This window comes from Petaurus breviceps, unplaced genomic scaffold (genome assembly GCF_028583685.1).
Source record: "Petaurus breviceps papuanus isolate PSGF00001 unplaced genomic scaffold, PetGlider_PUasm1.0 90195, whole genome shotgun sequence".
Classification (NCBI taxonomy): Eukaryota; Metazoa; Chordata; class Mammalia; order Diprotodontia; family Petauridae; genus Petaurus; species Petaurus breviceps.
In genome coordinates this window covers 589,558-607,016 of record NW_027187192.1, presented here as the reverse complement: position 1 = coordinate 607,016, position 17,459 = coordinate 589,558, and the positions used below count along the sequence as shown (strand labels likewise).

The 17,459-nt window shown below is 42.8% G+C and overlaps 2 protein-coding genes across 3 annotated transcripts in view; one reads left to right on the top strand and one right to left on the bottom strand.

The window, feature by feature from the left end:
* Window positions 1–2,251, top strand: part of LOC138176783 (P2X purinoceptor 3-like) — a 3,285-nt gene extending 1,034 nt beyond the window's left edge. For both annotated transcript variants that reach the window (XM_069107644.1, XM_069107642.1), the window contains exons 4-5: window positions 283–360; window positions 1,120–2,251. In XM_069107644.1, coding sequence (XP_068963745.1) covers window positions 283–360; window positions 1,120–1,242 — 201 coding nt within the window. In that variant the 3' untranslated portion in view covers window positions 1,243–2,251. The remainder of the gene's footprint in view (window positions 1–282; window positions 361–1,119) is intronic.
* A 9,943-nt stretch (window positions 2,252–12,194) lies between these two features.
* Window positions 12,195–15,975, bottom strand: LOC138176782 (proteoglycan 3-like). Its single transcript, XM_069107641.1, has 5 exons — window positions 15,780–15,975; window positions 14,796–15,073; window positions 13,179–13,310; window positions 12,650–12,761; window positions 12,195–12,253 (listed from the first exon to the last, which is right to left on the bottom strand). The coding sequence occupies exons 1-5, from the start codon at window positions 15,838–15,840 to the stop codon at window positions 12,195–12,197; spliced, it is 642 nt and encodes a 213-aa protein (XP_068963742.1). The 5' UTR covers window positions 15,841–15,975.
* Between the last annotated feature and the right edge of the window lie 1,484 nt (window positions 15,976–17,459).

Sequence of the window (17,459 nt, the reverse complement as noted above, 5' to 3'; positions counted from 1 at the left end):
CTTTATGTTTCCAAATCTAGGTTTCCTCCTCTATAAAATGGGGGGTGCTAATACTTGAATTCTCTGCCTCTTCAAGTTGTTGGAAAGGAAGAGTTTTATAAAGTGGTCACTCTATGGAAATGAGTTGTTAATTTTACACTGGTCAAGTAGGGTTCTGTGCCCTCTGTTGCTCTCTGCCTGTTTCCTCCCATCTTCCTCATGCCCTGTGCCTGCCCTTGCTCCTGCCTATACCAGGCCTAGTTACTGGGAGCTTCCCCCACCAACAGTGTCTCTTCCCTCCAGGGCACAGTCCTCTGTGACATCATCCTGCTTAACTTCCTAAAGGGTGCAGACCAGTACAAAGCCAAGAAGTTTGAAGAGGTAAGGAGCCCAAGAGAGGCCAGAGGAAAGCAAGGGATGAGGGGAGGGCCAAAGCAAAGGAACAGCAGCTCTGAAGAGCTTCTGATTGTTCCTGTCAGAGCCTCTCAAGAAGGTCAGGTCCCCCAGTAAGGGTACCAGCTTCTCTCCCATTGTCTGTAGGCAGAAATTAAGATCACAGATCCAAGGCTTCTGGCTAGTGTTTCCAAACCTGGCCCTAACACTATGGCTGCCAAATTGAATGTATTGGCAGAAGGGAAAGTAAAAGAACCAGGTGAGAACTCATCATGGCAGAGCAGTAAGACTGCTTTCCTGGTGTGTCTCTGCATGTTTCCCTGTGCCGTGCAGGCACCTGGGAAAGTCTTGTGAGTTGAGTTGTGCTGTAATTTGCCCAGAGCTTTGGGCACAGAAAACACCTAAGAGTTGGGTGATTGTGATTTTTATGCCATAAAGTCAATGAGTTACATCGTTGGGAACATCTTCGGAACCTTTTCCCCCATTCTCTCATGAATGTATAAGATGTAATGTGTAAGAGGCAACATCTAGTTTTAGAACCCTGATAGGAGAAGGGGGTTCAGTGGGAGGCAAGGAGAGATGTAATTATGGGTGGGTCATGATAGAGAATAGGGATTGCAAGGAACTTTGAGGGTTCTATGTGCCCTGCTCTCATTATCAGCTGCTCCTCTTTTAAGATCCCTGGGCTTGGATATATACTATACCAGGATGTTTTAGGCTCCTGTTTTCTTCTCCCATCTCTTCCAGGTGAATGAGACAACCCTACGATCTGCCACTTCTACCAACCCCATGTACCCCAGTGACCAGACCCTGGAGGGCAGAGAGGAAAAGCAATCCACGGACTCTGGAGCCTTCTCTATTGGTCACTAGGCCTCCTCACTCCGTTTATCATTAACCTTATGCCCTAGGAATTTATACCTCATAACAGTGGACCTCCCACTGGGGAGAAGGGGGAAGAGGCTCACTTTAGGAGTGGCAATAACCCAGACCCAGTTCCCAGACCTCCCAGTGTGCCAGCCAGTAGACAGTGCTGCCTGCTAGGGCTGTGTGCATTCTCCTTGAGGGTTTGCTATCCCCAAGGCTCTTCCATCCTGCTACTCCTCCCATCTCAGAGGCTGAAGTCTTTCTCACCCCACTGCCTAAGAACACCCTTGATCCCCTCACCCATTGCATATACTCTTGTGTAGAATATCTCTTTGGTGTGATTGTGATGTTGCCTTCTATGTATCCACACTAAATGACTCCCTATATGTCATGAAGATTATTAGGAGTTTATTGTGGAAAGGAATTGATGATGAGCAAAGAAGAAAATCTGGTACCCAAGGTGGACCCCTAGAACAATAATGAAGTTTGTTGGCATATTCCCACCTTCTCTTTCAGGTCATCCCCTTACTTAGGGAGCTTTAATTCCTCTTTGTTGTCTCCAGGATAAAATGCAGACTCCTAAGTCTGGTATTTGAAAACCTTTACCTCACTTCCCAGCTTTATTTCCTATTACTCCTTTTCACACACACCACATTCCAGCCAAACCAGACTATTAGTTGTTGCCTCAACTGGGCATCTTGTCTCCCACCTCTGGTCCTTCATACAGGCTACCCTCTCTGTGAAATACACTCCATCCTCATCTCTGCCTCTCAATATATTTGCTCTTTCTTCAAGACTCATCTTGGGTGACACCTCCACCATGATGTCTCCCTTGACCCCCTTTTCCCCCAGTGCTGGTACTCTCTCTCCCCTCATATTATCTTGTATTCAGTATCCATGTGCATGTTGTATCCTTCAGTAGAATGTAAGCTCCTTGAGGGCAAGGACTGTGTCATCCTTATCTTCATATAGCCAGTATCTAGCACAGTGGCTTGCACGTCACAGGAGCTTAATAAATATTTGTTGCATTGAATTATCCAACTCTTGCTTCTGACCACCTTCCTAGTCCATGTTTCAGTTCCACAGGTTCTTGCTCTCAAAAGATTCTAGACCAATTCATTCTTTTTTTGCCTTTTGGAGGGCAATTGGGGTTAAGTAATTTGCCCAAGGTTACATGGCTAGTTTTTTTGTGTTAAGTGTCTGAGGATGGAACTGAACTCAGGTCCTCCCAACTCCGGGGCCAGCGCTTTATTCGCTGTGCCACCTAGCTGGCCCATACCAATTCATTCTTGAATATGTCAGCCACTGATGAAAATTTAAGGTGACCCTTTCCAATCTCCTGATAGGAGATTCTTGACTATTGAAAGCTTTCAATAGCCAAAGGAGTGATTTTCAAATGGCAAATTTCTAGGCATTATGATATTTGATGGGGAAGATATTTGGGAGTGAAGATCGCTGCATAACATCATTAAGATCATTCATTTTTCAGAGCAATAAGAGAGAGGGAAGAGGCCATCTGATTCAGCCTATACTTGACTCTTGTATAAACATATCAAACCCATGTAAATCCCGTTAGGTCATACAAAGCTCAAACCCTTAGAGTGTGATTGCTACCCACTCTCCAACGGAGCCAATGAGTCTCAGAGCCTTGGAGGCAGTCCTCATAAGGGCTGTGTTTGGGAATCTATGGGCATTAGGGTGACCTTCATTCCAGAGCCCCAAGGGAAATGGTCTTCCTGTCCTGCTTCTCAGCCTGGAGCAGGAGTGATACACAGAGGGTGGCTGTACTCGACTTCCTCTCTTTCCTACCCAGGGAAGATTTGTACTCAGGAAGACTTCAGCACAACCTGCCAGGTGGCCTGTCACAGAATCTCAAAGTTAGTTAGAACTTCAGAAGTGATATCATCCCACCTGCACTGAACAAAGAAATCTCCTCTTCAACAAGGCATTGTTCAGTCTTTGAAGACCTCCAGTGAGGGGGGAGGGAGCCCATTCCCTTCTAAAGTAATTTGAACAGCTCTCATTGTCAGGTGTATTCTTCATAAGATTCCTGTCCAAGTTGGAAGGAAACTAGATGATAGCTGAGATCTCTTCTAATGTAAAAATTCTGTGATTCTCTTCTGTGTAATGGATTCTTCTGTCCTCTCCTTTCCTGTCTCTGTCTCTCTCTGTCTCTGTCTCTCTCTGTCTCTGTCTCTCTGTCTCTGTCTCTCTCTCTCTCTGTTTCTCTCTGTCTCTGTGTCTCTGTGTCTCTCTCTCTGTTTCTCTCTGTCTCTCTCTGTCTGTCTGTCTCTCTCTCTCTGTCTCTCTCTCTCTGTCTCTCCCCCCCAATCTGCTCTACTTCTCCAGCCACAGAACCCTAAGCCACTCCCTGATATTCACTCTGACTGCAGCTGAAATGAGTTTTTTGCTCCCTCTCCTATTCCCACAACCCCACTGACCCAGATCTTCACTTGTTAATAGAAATTGGAATGTTTATCACATCAAGAACCCATTCGGACATTATAGTGAAGGTGTCAGCAGCCCCTCAAGAAAAAGACCAAAGGGGGCTTCTCAAAATTAAGTGAAATAGATCCTTCTCTCTAGCCAGCTACAGATGGTCATGCTCTACAGGTGGGAGTCTCTTTTCTAACCTTTCAGATAAAGTTTGGGATGGAACAGACCTGAGCTGGAAGGTACGTTAGAACATAGAAACCAGGCAAGGGACAAGCCAAGAGGCTGTAACTAACAAAAATGTCACTTTTTGACACCAATGAAGGAGACCTGGAAAGTGGGAAATGCTTCTCCTGATAGTATGCTGATAATCTTCTCCTCTCCCTCCTCTCAACTCCTCAAACTAAGGAGTAGCTGGTGGCTCAGTGCTACAGCCCCTATGTTAAGGCTCTGTCACCAATCATCCTGTCTTTGAAAGGCATCATGGTTCAGAGACTAGTCAGGAAGACATGAGTTCAAATCCTACCTAAAACATCTACTAGCTGAGCAAATCAATTCCCCTCAGTTTTCTTATCTGTGAAATGGGAATAGCAATAACTATAGTCTCTACCCTATGGGGAAGCTATAAAGTTCAAGTGAGATAGCACATGTAAATTTAAATAGCTTTGTAAATTTTAAGGGCTATGGGAATGTTGGTCATTATCCCTGGCTGTTTGGCCCTGGGCCAGTAACATCATCTGTCTCTATATCTGGTAAATGGATCTCATGATCCTGGCACTGTCTCACTACCTGTGAGAGGGTATGCCTTACAAACTCAGACCCAGCTGTCAGTTATCTTTTGAAAAATATCTGAGACTCCATGAGGAAAATAAATAGCTATGAACTCTATCATTCCTGCCAGAAAAGCCAGCGTTTGCCACAAAAAAACTGATCTCAGCCCTAGGGAATGTTAAAGGGTTTTGATAACTAGACCACTCTTTCTTCTCCAAAAAGGACTACAGCTAAATTACTCAGGTGTTCCTTTTATGTCCCTGCCCCAAAGGAGGAGGTAGCATTACATGATAGAAAGAGTACTGGATCTGGAGGAAGAGAACCTAGATTTGAATTAAAATTCTGCTCTAAATTACCTGTGTGACCTTAAACCAGTCACTTCCTTTCTCTAGGCTTCAATTTCTCCTTCTGAAAAAATTGAGGAGGTGAACCATGTGATTTCTAATAGCCCTTTCAGCTCTGAATAGAATGACCCTAAGTGATCCATTTCAGGCCTATTCTAAACAGGGGCAGGGGTGGAGAGTCACAAATTCTGAATAAATGAGAAGAAGAAACTACAGGAAACATGAGATGTTAATACGTCAGAGCTGGAAGGACTCTCTGAACATAGAATGTTAGACTGAAATGGACCTTCGAAACCACCTGGCCCATCCCTTTCATTTTACAGATGAGGAAATTGAGGCCCAAGGTTACCGTGTTAATAAATGGAAAAGCCCAGATCCAAACACAGATTCTTTAACAAAACCAGCTGCTTTCCTGCTACTCATACTGCCCTTTCCATTTCAGCCATTATGGAACTCCAAAATTGGGAAGACAGAAGAGTTCATAGCTCATAACATCCTCCTCCACAATTAGCAAAGGAGAAGGAGATTATCCCAGTTTCCATATGGAGAACTCATTGTAATGTCACTTGGATGGGGACTCTCTCCCCAACCCCCAACTTTGGCGTCAAGGTTATCTACTTTCAGGAAGCTCAGGGAGAGCTAAAGACATCATGATAGGATGTCCTTGCTGTCACTCCCACCTTCCATATTCTCTGACTTACCATTAGTACACAAAGCAACACAGTGGCCCCAACCAAATAGCAGCTGGCCTGTTGCCCAGTATGAAAAAATCCAGCTGCTCCTATCAATTCATTTAAATTTCTAGAACAAGCACTATAGATAAGATGGAAAGAGGCAGGTCAAAATGGGTGAGACTAATGAACTCCAAAGTATTCAAGCCAAGGAGAACAAAACATGAAATCTGAGATCTGAGAACAGTATTAAAGCTCATCTTGTCCAACTACCTCAGCTCACACAGAAGTAAATTAAGGCATAAAGATAGGAATTGACACAAAACTAGGAAGGGCTGGGACTTCAGACCAGGTCTTCTGACTCACAGTATAATCTGTTTTATATTCTACTGGCATGCTTTCTTAAGAAAAGACTGATAATATACTGTGATTCTCACCTATTGCCTTATGAGCTTGGGTCTCTGGGTACTGAGGATATTAAGTGTATGTCAAATTCATAAGAAGTACTTTTCTGGGAGTTGGGCAGTCTGTGTATTCTCAGATGCACAGTGATCCTTTACCAAACCCTGCTTCTCAAATTGTGACAGAGTATGACAGGGAATATCACCGGAGATTCTCCACAGTTAAAAGTTCAAGGGTCTGGGATGAAGTGGGGGACTCATCAGGGCCCCTTTAAGGAGGGTCAGGGAAGAAATAGTCTTGCACATATTTGACCTGCTTTCTTACCCAGCTAGTGATGTAAGCCCCAATCCAAATCCAGCCTTGGTTGATTCCTTTAACTAAGTCCTCAAGTTTTCAGTTGAAGTCAAGATTGTGGATGGAAATTAGATTTCCCCCTGTAGTTCTTCTGACAGAATCTCTGAGAAATTGTAGAAGAAAAAAGGAGAAATAAGTATAAGGAGATGATGGTGTAAGGGGAAGATCATTCAAATTGAATCTCAGAGGCTCAGTTTTCAGCCCAACTTCCAAGAATTGGCCCCAAAGGAATTCTCAGTACAGGTAAAACACATTTTACCTCTATCCTTACACCAGCATCCATGATATTCAGAGGAAAAGGTCCATATCTTCTAATCAGTTCTCATTCTCCCAAACTCTATTTCTCTGTTCTCAAGGCCTCCACCCCAGTCCTGAAACTATGCCCTCTTTCTTGGGTTCCAGAATGTTATTATCTTTGGCAGCTGAGACTGACTCTGTGGCTTCTTCCTTCTCCTTCTCAGAGTTGTCAGCAGAGGAAAGAGCCCCTCCTCTCTCTGGCATCTTTGACTCCTCAGTCTGGGTGTTCACTTCCTCTAGCTTAATAGCCTCATTTCCTGAGACAAAGACAAGAGCTCAATCAATCTTGGTCAGTTCTTTCTTTTGCCTCCCTGCGGGTACCTCGGACAGTTCCTAGATATTTCAGGTCTTCAGAGAGGTTAGTGATCTTAAAGTATCTCTGAGGATATCTCTTTTCCATTGGAAGTACAGGTTGTAATAAATTTCAGTACAAAAATATGGAAGTGTTACTTGTGGTTGACACTGCAGGACCATAACAGAGAGGAATGGAGAGGGGGGAAAGTTGCTGAAAGACATAATAAAAGCTTCAGACCCTTTACCCCAAGATGTAGGCAGCCTAGCTCTTTAAGAAGAGTGCACAATCTCCAATAGAAAGTTGAGGGAACATACTAGAGATGAATAAGGCCCATATTTCTCTAGTCCTTTATAGAGGAGTCCTCAAAATGTACCACAAAGACTGGTAGTGCTAGTGTGGTTATGCTCATTTTGTGGAGTAGAAAATCAAGCTTCAGCAAGAGAAAGTGACTAGGATCCTAGAGTCATAGATTTAGAATTGGAAGGGGCTTTGGAGGTCATCTAATCCAACTCTTTCATTTTATAGTTGAGGATAATGAAGAAAGTTAAATGACTTGCTCAAGGTCACACAGGTGAAAAATGGCGACTCCAAGATTTTAACCAAGACTTCTGACTTAAAATCCAGAACTCATTCCGCTGCACCACATTAATTATAATAGATAAGAAATTAGAAAAAAAATAATCCAAAAGACATCTTGGCCAGTGATTTCATTGGCCCGACTAAACGGCAGGCCTGGAGGTAGACCCTAGACCCAACATGAATCTATGAAATCTTACTTGTGTTCTGTGATATTATCCCATAACCAAATTTAATTAGTTAGTTCAACCAACAAGATGAATTAATAGGAAAGTAAGATGGGTAGAGAAAAGGGGGAGAGAGTTGAAAAACTTACTCAAGTGAAAAGAGAAAACTGTCCCCAGCAGGACAAGTGACAGAATGAGGGCAAGTTCCATCACAGCTCAGTCCCTGGGATGTGGGTACACTTTCTCCTCAATCTGGTACTTCTCCCAAGAACCCTAGATGGAAGAAGAAATTATCTCTGTTGATGAGAGTATTGGCCTGCGAAACATGGTCATGGGAAGGAGAAAAGAGAAGAAAGGATGTGTGGGACTTCAGTGGGGAAGGAGCATAATGTTAATTGAGTTTATATCCCTTTTTCAGAAGCATGCATCCCTATTCCTCCAAGACCCTGGGCTCCTTCCTGAATTGAATGAAGAGCACTGCCAGACTCCAAATTCTCTTCCTGATTGAATAAACTTCAGAATAAGGAAACAATGGTTCCACTCTTTGGAGTAAGGGGGAGAATGGGTCATGGAAATTATAAATCTGAAGATAAATTGAACATTTATCCTGAGTCTCTTGTTTCAGGCAGCCGTGGATCTTGGATCTTGCTGCTGTTGCAAGGAGTAATACTTACCTACCTGGAGACATGAGACCTAATTTCTCAGAGCCTCAGATGACTGTTAACCTTAACCCTTATATCAATGTTTTAGAGGAAGTGGTCAGGGTGGGGAAAATGTTATTGCCCCAAGTCCAAGGGAGGATAAACTAATAACCAACAGCATTCCTCATTAACCTCTAAGGGGAGACCATCCCTACTAGGTTGCTCAAGTAAATAGTTATGGGGGTCACTCACGACTCTGCTATATGAGACTTGAATCTTGACATGAGACCTCTCATACTTGAAAAATAACATTTCCTTTTGCTCTCTATCCCAGGGAAAGATGGAAATGCTTTATTTTCAAGAAAGTTATGATTCAGATTACTGGGGTAAGGGGTGTTACCTGTGAAATCAGGCTTATGACAATGTTTCTGGCCTCTAAGGAAAAGTTTAGGTCCTAGAGATCAAGCGAAGGATTTGTAGTAAGAAGGAAGATCTCTATCAGAGTCATGTTAAGAAAATGAGTCAATTGACCTAGGTCTAAGAGTGTCTTCTTCATTAATTGGGATGAATGGCTGTCAATCATCTGCACTCTCTCAAAGACTCTCTAAGGAGCAGAAGTACAGAGCCATGCAATGGTTAGCTGGGCTTAGGGCAGCAATGACTATGAGACAGATGTTTTTATGCAAAATGTGAAAATCTTTATAGAATTGGAAGCCCAGACCTTGATCTCACAAACAGGAGGCCTCAGAATCTTGGAGTGGCTTAAGATAGCAGCACTGATTTTAATTGCTGCTAGGTCTCAAAGAAGATATAGGGACAGTTCTGTCCCATGCCCCCAAGGAAAAGGTCTCCCTAGCCTGAGTCTTAAAGTCTTTCTTCTTAGTATGGGGTGTGTGTGTGGGGGGGGGAGTGACACTCAACCCTATGTCTTGGGAGACTAGGCTCTTTAGTCACTGAGATTGGTCAACAACCCTTGAGCCATAAGATAAGCCCTCAGTGGTGAAGGGCAAAATCTCTTATAAGATTCTGGGGAAATAGTGGTAGTTGCAATATGATATATGACTTTGGCTGCCCTTTGTTTCATGTTCATGTAGCTCTCTATTTGTAATTATCTACACTCACTTTGACAGTGGGACTGGGTTAGGTATAAGACAAGCAAAAATTCCTCATAGACTGGCTTAGAGATGGAAGAGGGGAATTACGGGACAGAGGGAAGATGGGTGCTTATGAGTATTGAATATGAGAAAAGCTAGAAGAAAAGGGACTCAAGAATAAGAGAAAAGGAAAGAGATTGGAAAGAAAAGGATGCTTGAGAGAGAAGAATGAAAAGAAAGGAAAGAGAGGAGAATAAAGCTAAAATAATCCCACAGTCCTTGAGGAGCCATCCATTATTCCCATATGGAACTTGGCAGGTCTTTGTGCTATTTCAGGGATATTTTTCTTCCTCCTGAATCCACTAACCTCCTTGCATATCCCCAATCCACCATCTAAATAAGTCTATTCTTCAGTGCCAGACCATGGTAGAGTGCACAATCATTTCAACTCCCTTCACTCTCATCCTCTTGCACAAAAAAAAGTAGATAGCAGTGTGATAAGCTGAAGAACATGAGTGGATATCTAGGGGATATTCTAACACTTTATGATCCTTCTGAATCAAAGGTACCTTGGAAAACTTCTATGGCCAAATCTCTATCATCACTGAACACATGCTCTGCCTCTGACCTGTGTGCTTCTCTCTGCATATACCCAAGCACCTGGCCCAGAACTAAATGCTTGTGAGTTTATTGATCTGTGTGCGACTGATGACCAAGAAACCAAGGATATTTCTCTCAGACCTGCAGAGATAATAGAGAAGGTCTTATTGTCAATTACAAGGAAATTTCTTGGTTTACAACCTGACCTTGCAAGAGGGCATCTTGGTGGAAAGAGAACTGGATTGTGGATGAGAAGATCTCCATAACCTCAGGAAAGGCACTTTCTCCTCTGAAACCCAATTGTCTCTACTCTCACATGGGATTCATAATACTTGCCATACCTACTTCAGAGTGCAGCCATGAAGCAAGTGCTTTCTAAACCTTATAATGTTTTAGAAATATTCATTGTTAAAATTACATCAGCAACACCTTCTGCACTGAGATAAAGATAGAAGAAACCCTTAGAGAGTGGTCCCAGTGACTTCTCAAGTCCATTCTGCCTCCAGAGTGCCCTCCCTCTCTTAGAATCATCTGAGCAAAAGACCATTACCCAAGACATGAGAGAAGGAGGAAGAGGAGGAGGAGGAGTATGTGCATGTGTATAGGGGAGAATCAGACTTTTTAAAATCCTCATTAAGCCCTGAGACAAATGGATTATAAAGGGAGGCAGAATGGCACAGAGACAGGGAGAGAGTTCAGACTTAAAGTGTAAGTGTCCCTGGGCACTCAATATGTGCAAGGCAGAGAGCATGATGATCTTCGTCTGACAGATGAAGAAACACATTAAAACTCCCTTATTTTCTAGTTGGGCAAACATCCTTTTAGGGTCTGTAAAGAAGTATCTCATGAGCGGTGTACTGCTCTGTATTCCTTCTGCCCCAGCATACTCAGAGCACTGCCACAGCCAATCAAAGCTAAAGTAACCTTTGGATGGGATGGCTTCGGGCCCTCATCAAAAATAATACACATTAGAAAGCATTTTATTATCTGAATGTGCTTTACCTATTCTTTTTCAAGTTTCTAAACTCTTTTCCTCTACATTTTCTTATTTGGTCATCATAAACCTGTGTCTAGGCAGGACAAGTATGGTCATTCACATTTAACAAATGAGGAAATAGCCTCAGAGAAGTAAAAGGAATGAACCAATATCACACAGCTGTTGAGTGGAAGACCTACTGCTCTAATCCAGATGCCCAACTTCCAAATCCATGTTCCTCTTTCCACCAATCTACTCTCATCTTTAAGAGCCAACTGTCATTGGTGACTCCTGAAATTTCTAGATCTTACCCCATCCTTGTTTTATTGAATTGGAAAGGTATAAGGAGGGCTAAATAAAAGATGTCCAGGCAGATTATGTCAGAAAGATTTACAGGAGTGGAATGCCAAGATACCTGGGTCTGGAATCAAAAAAAAAAAAAGTTCCAGGTGTGTCTATGCTCCTTACTACATTCATCAAATCAGGTCCTCTCTCTGGGTCTCAGTGCCCTCATACAGAAAATAAAGGGAGTGAACTAAAAGATTTTAAGGTACCTTTCGACTTTAAACCTATGAATTTCTGATCCTATGTTCCTGTCCCTCTTTGGGCCCCAGTTTCCTTATCTATTTATAAACTAAGGAGTTGAACTAGGTCAAAGGTTCTTAATCTAGACAGCTTCCATGATCTCAGGGGGTCTAGAAAGTGGGATGAAGTGAAAAAAAATGTATCTTTTCTATAACCTCTAACTGAAATGTGTCTTTCCTTCCATTATTTAAAAATTATATTCTGAGCAAAGATCCCGTAGGTTTCGCCAGACTGCAAAGGTGTTCCATGACCCAAAGTAGGTTAAGGACCCCTGAACGCTCTTCATACTCAGATATCATCAGTGCTTGGGGCTATTTCAGCACAGCACCCTGAGATCCACAGGCCGTGTTCCAAGTTCTACGGTCCTTTCCACCTCTGATCTTTAAGTCCCAACAAGGAACAAGGTATATGAAATCATGGAACAAACCAAGCTGTCCATTTTAGTTTTCAGCCTCCATTTGCCACTGGCTGTCCCACTTGCATTCTCCTTTTCTCCTCCTTTAAAAGTGGTCCCCTATAGATCCTTTCCCAGTGCATGTGTGTAAATGTAATTGTCCTCCACAGGCCCCTTCTTGATGTGAGAGGGGTGCAAAGAGAGCGAAGAAAGGAGCCCAATTCTCATTTCAAGAACTCAAATTTATTGCAAATGAAGGAGAACTGGAATCTCAGAAAGGGGAAGAGAGGGAGCTGACAGCAAGAGTCTGCAGAGGATTCTCATGGCAGCCACTGGGAATTCTATGGGTTGGCCTGGTTCAGTAAGAGCAGATAAAGGGCAGCTTCCTGTCACATGGAGCTCTTTGCCAATGACCTCCTGTGAAGAAAATAGGAGGCCTTCAAGGCTCCATACTCCTCCACCCCTTTTCTCTTTCTCCTTCTGCCCTTCCCACCTTGACTACCCTACAAAGAACTCCATTGCCTCATCAACCACATTCTCCATCATGGGGAGCTGAAAGTATCCCAAAGACCTCTCCTCCAAGGAGTTCCATTGACTTGGAGTTCCCATAAATAAGTTCTCTTGTGGGGCATCTTTTATGTCCCAAGACTGCCCAGGACTTGTGATATTTCTGCTATCCTGCTCATTGGTCCTAGGTACTAGAACCGTGGCTTCAGGGTACAGAGGCCAAAGGGGACAAAATGGAGGACGCTTCTTTCCCCTTCATTGTCTCTTACCAACCACATCCCTCCACTGCTAATAGCCCCTACTTACCTCTGGTGTACAAGGTCACACAGTTGCCCCTGCCATTCCCAAGCTGGCCAGATGCCCAGTAAGCAAAATTCCAACGGCTCCCATCAAGCCATAAGAACCTTTTAAAAGGACTCTACATGGAAAATGTAATGAGCAGATAAGAGATAGCCCACACACTGCCATTCTCCCTAGGCAGGGAAGGCAGGCCAGGGAGTAGGCTGACTATATATCCCTGCTAGCCAGGATCACTGCCAGCCAGAGTGGGTGTGGTCCCACACACCCACTGGGTATGCAGGGCAAAGCTAGGAACTATTCTGAACAGATCTATAAGCAGCTCTTTTGCTGGAGATGTCTAACCTAGTACATAACCTCAGAGCACCCCCAAGTTTCCTAGCCCAACTCTGATTCTGCAAGGCATAACAAGAAGACAGCATCACCAGTTATGTCCAAAAGTCATTCATCCTAGATTGAGACTAAGAAGTTAACATGGCCGCTAACTGGAGATCCAAGGACGAAAAGCCATGACAAGTACTAGACTCTTGTCTCTTACCCAACCAGAGACATGGCCTCCAATCCAGACCTGGCCCTGCTCGAGTCCCTGAGACGCTCTGTAGATTAGGCAATTAGGGTTGTAGCTGTGGGTGGAGACCAGCCTGCCCCCGTAGCAGCGCCGGCAGGTAGCCTGAAAAGAAGGGATGTAGAAGACACGGTGGGAGTGGGAAGAAATTGCACCCTCTGTCTATCTTATAGTGAGCATTACTCTTACAAAGAGTTCTTGTTAAGCTCTTTAGGGTTTAAATCATGCTTGCCATATGTCTTGTATGACATCCTCCCAACTTACCCATATAGGACAGTGTCATCACTTATAAAAATGCTTTAAAAGTCATAGAGTACTTTCCTCCCAATAGTCTCACGCAATCAGTTATGTTAATGCTGTAGTCCCCATTGTACAAGCGAGAAAAAATATGGGGCTCGAAGGAGAACTGACATTTAGCAAGCAATAGAACCTAGGAAATTGTATTCAATGCAATCTAACCCAATGCAATCCAACAAGTCTTCCTGAAGCTACAGTGTACGAGGTAAGACCCAGACCTTCTGGATCTCTATCTAATTTGCTTTCTGTTATATTCTGCCAAGTGAATTATCTGACTAGTTAAGGCAAACTGACTATTGTAGTTTCTATTAACGAACAATTTGGTGGGTTGTCCTGAACTGGGATTCAGAGAATCTTTATTCCCCTTCTTTTTCCATCACTATACAGCTATTTGACATTGAGAAAATCCAAATTGTTCTGTCTCAACTTCCCTATCTATTAAATAAAGAGTTTATAGTAGATTATACCCATAATTCCTCTCCACTTTAATATTCCATAATTTCTATTGCAAGATGCCTTCCAAATTCTAGTAGTATATATTTTAAAATCCCTTCCACCTTTGATATTGTATTTTAGCTATTATTATCTTTTGATCCTTTGTAGGTCATTTAACCTCTCCCTCAGTTACCTCATAAGTGAAGTGATGAGTTTGGACTAGATGATTTCTAAGGCAGAGCAGCTAGGTGACACAGTGAACAGAGGATCGGAGGACCTGAGTCAGAAGGAGTCAGGAGGACCTGAGTTCAAATCCGGCCTTGAACACTTGACACATTTACTAGCTGTGTGACCTTGGGCAAGTCACTTAATCCTAAATGCCTTACCTTTCTCCCTCCAAAAGAAAAGAAAATAGAATAAAATATTTCTAAGGTTAACACAATATACCTTCACTCTCTGACAGTCCTCAGAGGTCCTATGGCCTCTTCTAGCTCTGACAATCTATGTTCTAAGATTCTTTCCAGGTCTGGTGTTCTATTGTCCAAGATTCTATGCTTCTTTTCAGTATGCTCTTGGGGTCTTTCAATCTGTGACATCTTCATTCTGTATTTCCTTGACAAGTCTAATATTATATGGTCCCCTGCTTCTAATAATAGTCTCAGTCCTGTACCTCACTCAATATACTCCCATCAATACCTTCTCTCCTTCCTCCTTACTCTTGCCCCAGCTTCTGTGACATTCTGGGGTCTTTCCTAATGGGAAATTAACTGATAAGGAAGGGGTGAGGCCCTTATCTTCCAAAACTTTCTTATAAAATTAACTTTTCCTTACATTCTTCTCCAATGATCAGTGACTTACTTGAGCATTTCCAAATGTTTTTTGTTGTCTGATTAGCAGAAAGCGGCAACCCTGGCACTCTGGGGTACCTGTCAAATGAACTATGTCCTCTTCCTTGGGGCACACATCATTATCATCTTCTTTAGTAGCTGGGACTGGGCCTAATCCTGAGGCCTCTTTCTTCTCCCACCAGGAGTCACCTTCCCCAGACGCCACGCTCTCCTCTTCACCTGAAATCTCTTGTTCTTCATTCAGCGTCTCTTCTTTCTCCAGTGTGTCTATCTTGAGATCCTTGTTCTCTGGAATTGAGAAAAAAGAACTAACCAAATTTGTCCCTCCTATTCTTTTTATTAATTTTTCTCAGGAAACCATGGACAGCTCCCAACTCTTCATTGCCTCTAAAATGGTTAGTAACATTGAGCCCTGTCTAGTTAATAGAGGTTGTCCCTTCTGTGTTGGGGGAAGCTAACTATGCCAGCTTATATCATATGTGGGTAGGGATATCTCTCCTGACTGAAACAGTAGGATTACAGACAGAAGATAAAAAGGAGCTGAGAGTCTTATAAAAAGGCTAGAAATGTTCTGGGCTTTTCCATCTAAGATGTGGAAAGCCTATTCCTTAGAGAAGAACCCAGAATCCCTGACAGAAAGCTCAGGTAGAAGGTCTGAGCTGAATAATAGCTCCCCTTATTTAGTTCTTCCTGGGTTACAAAGTGATTTCTTCACAACCATGCTGTGTGGCAGGTCTTGTCATTATTCCCCATTCATGGATGAGGAAACCAGGGCTGAGGAAGGGGCTGTGACTTGCCCATAGTCACAGGCAGACCCAGTGCTAGATTCCAAGGTTTTTTTTTTTTTACTCCAAGAGCGACATTCTTTTGTATCCACCTTATTGGACTTATAAGCCTGGTAAAAGAACAAGGTGAAGATCTTGGCCTAAGCCCACAAGAAAAAAGAAAAAACAGATGAAGAAAATAGAAGGAGAATGAGATATGAAAAACTTACTCAAATGAAAAGAGGAGACTGTTCTCAACAGGACAAGTGAGAGGATCAGACAGAGCTTCATCTCTTCTCAGTTCCAAGGGCACAACCTTTGTCCTTCTCTGAGTGAGGCTTCTCCAAAGAATGTTATAAAGAATAAATAACTTCATACCATAAATAAACTGGTCTGTGCAACATGACCACACAAACAGAAGGGAAGAAATAATGAGGAGAGGACAATTTTTAATTTGCTCAGACAGATCTGTCCCTTTTCCAGAATCCAGCCTGCCCCTCCCAGTCCCTCAGCAATTGAATGAAGGAGGAGCACTGTTTCACTCTAAATTCATTCCTCGGTCACATGGGCCAGTAAGCAGGGAAGCAATGGAATTCCACCTCATTGTGAGTGAGATCACAGTGCTCATCTTACCCTTGGAGACACCCTCATTGGACTTTTCCCAAGTCTCTTGTGTCAGGCTATCCCCTGGGTCCCTCATCCTTCTACTACAAGGGGAAATACTTACCTCCTTGGGAATCTGGTACTCAAACCCTCAGAGACTTTAACAGCTGAGCTCTGTGGACAGCCCTTATATCAGGACTTGGGAGGAAATAACCAATGGGGAAGGAGTTATTGCCCCAGACATGAGAGAAGATGAGACGATAATCAGCCGAGTTCCTCATTCCCTTTTAGGGAAACTTTTCCTCTTCAACTGCCCTTGAATACTGAAGGAGTCAGTCCTCAGTCTGTTCTAAAGATGACTTGTCATTAGCACCCACATAATGTGGGAATTTCATATCCCTCTGTCCCATGAAAAGATGGACAATCTTAAAAGACCATGAGGAGAAGTTACATTCAGGTGTTAGGGAAGTCTGTGAAGTCAGGCCAAGGAAATATATTGTTTTGCTGACTTTTCAGAACAAATTTAGGTACTGGAATTAAAAGAAGGAATGAGGGCATACTGACCAGTTGTGCCTCCAAAAGGCCAGTGATGACGCATGTTTCCTATGTCTTGTCAGATATCTCAGTGATAGACTAGAGATACAGAATTTTGAGACATGGGTAATGTCTGACTTTTTTTTCCCCTTAACTACGCTTATTTGTTCAAGGGAAGGATTTTTAGGATGAAGTGGGAGAGTTGGACTGGAGAGTGGGTAGATGGTGACAGTTATGTGAAAGAAGGAGAACAGAAAGGAAGGAGCATCAATGAATTTTTTAAAAATACTCAGAAAAGTAGTCTAGTGTTTAGCACAGTTTCTAGAATAAATTAGGTGCCTAATAAAAGCTGATTGACTGATTGAAGAGACTAGAAGGCACAGAAGGGCAATTTTGTCACGTTAAATTTCATATATATTTTTAAAACTACTTAAGAGAATTTCATATCTCATGTCCAAGATTCTTTTTTTCTGATCTTTGCATGTTAAAAATGTTCATGTTTGCTGATGTTTGCTAAATTTGTAATAAAAAAAATAGAATTGATTAGGAGGCTACAAAAACAAGGAATGAGTCCATGAATGACAATTTGTATCACCCATTTTCAGATAAGATGACTGAACTGAGCCATCTTCGAAGGATTGTTCTTTCAGTTGATTCCCCACTAGTTGGGCTGTGTGTATCTCAATCTCTCCAATCTCCCTACTGAGCAATAGCACCGAGCTTTGACCCATAGGAATTACTGAGAGATATTTCATGTGCAGAGTATGCAAGTT

What these genes read in the sequence shown, in the direction of transcription:
- LOC138176782 (XM_069107641.1), bottom strand. Translation starts at nt 15,840, where the DNA reads ATGAAGCTCTGTCTGATCCTCTCACTTGTCCTGTTGAGAACAGTCTCC. An exon ending in AGTCTCCTCTTTTCATTTGA is followed by an intron (nt 15,074 to 15,779) that starts GTAAGTTTTTCA and finishes TCTCAATTCCAG; the next exon opens with AGAACAAGGATCTCAAGATA. An exon ending in TGTGACCTTGTACACCAGAG is followed by an intron (nt 12,254 to 12,649) that starts GTAAGTAGGGGC and finishes TTTTCTTCACAG; the next exon opens with GAGGTCATTGGCAAAGAGCT.